Source organism: Solanum tuberosum, unplaced genomic scaffold (assembly GCF_000226075.1).
Source record: "Solanum tuberosum cultivar DM 1-3 516 R44 unplaced genomic scaffold, SolTub_3.0 scf00381, whole genome shotgun sequence".
Taxonomy (NCBI): domain Eukaryota; kingdom Viridiplantae; phylum Streptophyta; class Magnoliopsida; order Solanales; family Solanaceae; genus Solanum; species Solanum tuberosum.
Window position 1 is genome coordinate 151966 of NW_006239304.1, and position 3277 is coordinate 155242.

A 3277-nucleotide genomic window follows, 5' to 3' on the forward strand; every position below is an offset into this window, starting at 1 on the left:
CCCCCCCCCCCTCCCCCCCCCCCCCCCCCCCCCCCCAAAATACAGATATCGGATAACTTTATTCACCAAGAATTTGTGCAGATGGATAATAGTCACTAGCTAACCAACTTCATGCTAGGTCACACCCTTAGGTGCCAGGACTTTTAAGAACATTGCACAAACTTAGAAGTAGAGAAGGAATTAAAGGAAGCATCTTCTCTTTATGATTTTCACTCCCTGGCTTCTAAAAGTCTCCTTCAAACGAATACATATAAACTTAAAGAGACAAAAAAGGAAAAAGAAGGAAGAGAAATCCCAGATAAAACAAAACTTCAAAAGTAATTTGAAATTATTCTGGCAAGTGGGCCTATTATTACATGCACCTCAGTCCTGTCATCTTTTACTTGTTCTAAATACTTGCTAAAGAAGGTTAGAATACAAGAAATAATGTTGTTGACCAGTTTAGATATTTTTTAGGAAAAATTACCTAAATACACAACTTATTTTACCCTATTCTCTAAAATTTCCTACCATTTGAAAAAATTACAAAAATCTCTAATCTCTCCTATTCTCGGATACATCACGTTACGCGATGTATCAATTGGATACATCACTTTACGCGATATATCGGTCATCACTTTACGAGATGTATTGTGACGTAATACATCACTTTACGCGATGTATCGGTCGGATACATCACTATACGCGATGTATCGGGACATTGAGTGATGTATCCGAAACTGAGCATGATGTATCAGGAAGTTGAGCGTTGTATCCGAAACAGGGACGCGATGTATTTGGACGCTTTGGGATGTATCCGAATTCCACCAAATTTAAGAGATTTTTGTAATTTGGAAAAAGTAGGAATAGGATGTAGTTAGCTCTCAACACACTATGGGATTTGTGTAAAATTCCCTATTTTTTATGCATTAGATTTACCATTTCCTCATTGCAGATAAAACACATCTTAGTCAAATTAGGTGGATATGCAAATTGAGCAAGGTCACTGCCTACTTCCTTCCCCTCTCACTACTCGAAAACAGATAGAAGTCTACTAGCCATAACCAGAAAGAAAAAAATACCTTCGGGAGCAAAGAATACATTGAGGATCCCATTGCCTGCATCACGTCAACGGCTGAAGAAATAGCATCTTTAACATTTTGAACTTCTGCCTGCAGATGATAGAACCAGAAAATATTATTCCTGAAGTGTATTACCAAATCGTAAAAGAATGCAAGGGAATAAGTACCCTAGCTCCTTCCACAACAGGGAGACGAATAGTGCTGGCTTCCAGAGCGCATATGGTCCCTGACAATGAATTGCAATGGTCTCCATCAATCATACTCCAATTTTCCAAACATGGCCTCTGAAATGTCCAAAAAAGAGTGAGGGATAATAAGATAGACAAATCAAGTACACATTACAAATGTTAAAACACGAAATCAGACAATGAATATTTACTTTTCATTTCACAGCATATAAAAAGATAACAACCATCTTAGGCAGCGCAGGCACTCCTCAGATGTATGATGAAGGCAAATGTGAGATGTAACAGGGAACATTTATAAATGTAACTAGCAAAAGTTATTTCATTCAACAATATAATGTTATCTACAGAAAAATGACCAAATAGTATGCATTTCTCATGTATTAACTGTCATAATTTCTGTGTCATAGCTCCCCCCTCAACCCTCAGGCCTTCAGTTTTCTTCCTACACATCATATAGACTTTTAACCTCGTGTACTCTTGTTTCTTGTTTGTTCTTTTCAAATACATACATGATTTGTTTATCAAGTATCTGTACTCGAGAAATGGTTTATCACATTGATGCATGTGTATTTAAAAGAATATCTTTTGATGTGTAAGATGTGTATATAAGCATATGCAAAATAATTTGGTTTGAGGCAGAACAGCAGAAGAACTGAAAAGAGGGCTTACTTGTCCTTTGAGGATGGAATGCAGCTTCACATTTTTCCGCAGCAGCTGCAGCTGAATTCTTTTGGACTTCACAGAATGCCGCAATTTTAAAGTAGTCAACCAAGCATTGTACAGGGTCCTCTGGTAAACGGAAAATTTCAGATTAGTGGCACGAAATTTCCACAGCATTCTAGTCTATAGTTATACCACAGCTGTCAGTTTACACTATTAATTCATGGGTAGAAAAAACTTGCAGCCAGTTTATGCATCAATTTTAGTGAGTATAATTGTAAGAGGAGTATTAGGAAAAACTACGGCAGCGGGCCGGTTAATATTTTCAATTTTACTTGATGATAAATTATTGGTACACCTTTTTTACAGTTTTTATTCTGATATTTGAACTTTGGTTTTATCACTTTTTTAAGAATGATAAGTAATGTTTATTACATATTATGGTAAGGATGTTATTATTTCATTTAGACATCGAACTATGGTCTGTTCCAATTTAGTACCTGTAAATTTCATGGACAACCACTTAAGGGTGTGTTCACCAGCGCCCATTACATAGATAAGTTCATCACATTAAACATGTCTTCTCCTTTCAACTATACATATCAACATCAATTGGAACATGCATGAGGTTTTACAGCTTAGTGAAGTTAATGTGTATAAATAAAGGAGGTAACATATTTTAAGTGATTAATTTATTTTTGTAATGAGCACTTGAGAACACATGCAAAAGCTTTTTTAAAATTTTGAGTTGAAAATATCTAATAGGAACACTTTGTTATATGTTTGGATGGTCAATCGAGATATTATATGTTTAGAGGCTTAATCGAGATATGACATAGTTCGAGTGTCTAGATGAAATTTACTGGCAAGTGAAAACTTTTATATCTTAGATTTCTATTAATATACATAAAACAGGTCTAATTAACAATAAAATCTCAAGTAAAGAAACAACACATATCATGTATTAATTCTTTGAAATGGATCGGAGTTTACACCAAGTATATAACTACCGGTGGATTACTCATCATATCATACAAAACCTGAATAGGAACTAACACTCAAGTAAGAAATATTAGATTATAAAGACAGATATATCTATTATCCCATTCAAGCATGTAAATTGAACAGTATATTGAACATGTCCAATTAACCATAAAAAGTTCAAGTAAAAAAGAGCAACAAGCATCATATATTTATTATCCTGTTCAAACCGCAGGTTGAGGGATTCCTATATCTACTTGATGAGTGAAACAGAAATGCAAACCTCCAAAAGTTTTAGTCTATTGCTATTTCTTAATGCAATTCATCTAAGCCATGAAAAAATTCCTCATACCCTCCTCACTCGTTTTGATCCCAGATGTCCATATA

General features: G+C 35.0%; 1 protein-coding gene across 3 annotated transcripts in view; it reads right to left on the reverse strand.

The window, feature by feature from the left end:
- Positions 1 to 3277, reverse strand: part of LOC102601779 (QWRF motif-containing protein 2-like) — a 9549-nt gene that overhangs the window by 3339 nt on the left and 2933 nt on the right. For all 3 annotated transcript variants that reach the window (XM_015302817.1, XM_006361997.2, XM_006361998.2), the window contains 3 exons: positions 1919 to 2038; positions 1229 to 1345; positions 1062 to 1151 (listed from right to left, as the gene is read on the reverse strand). In XM_015302817.1, coding sequence (XP_015158303.1) covers positions 1062 to 1151; positions 1229 to 1345; positions 1919 to 2038 — 327 coding nt within the window. The remainder of the gene's footprint in view (positions 1 to 1061; positions 1152 to 1228; positions 1346 to 1918; positions 2039 to 3277) is intronic.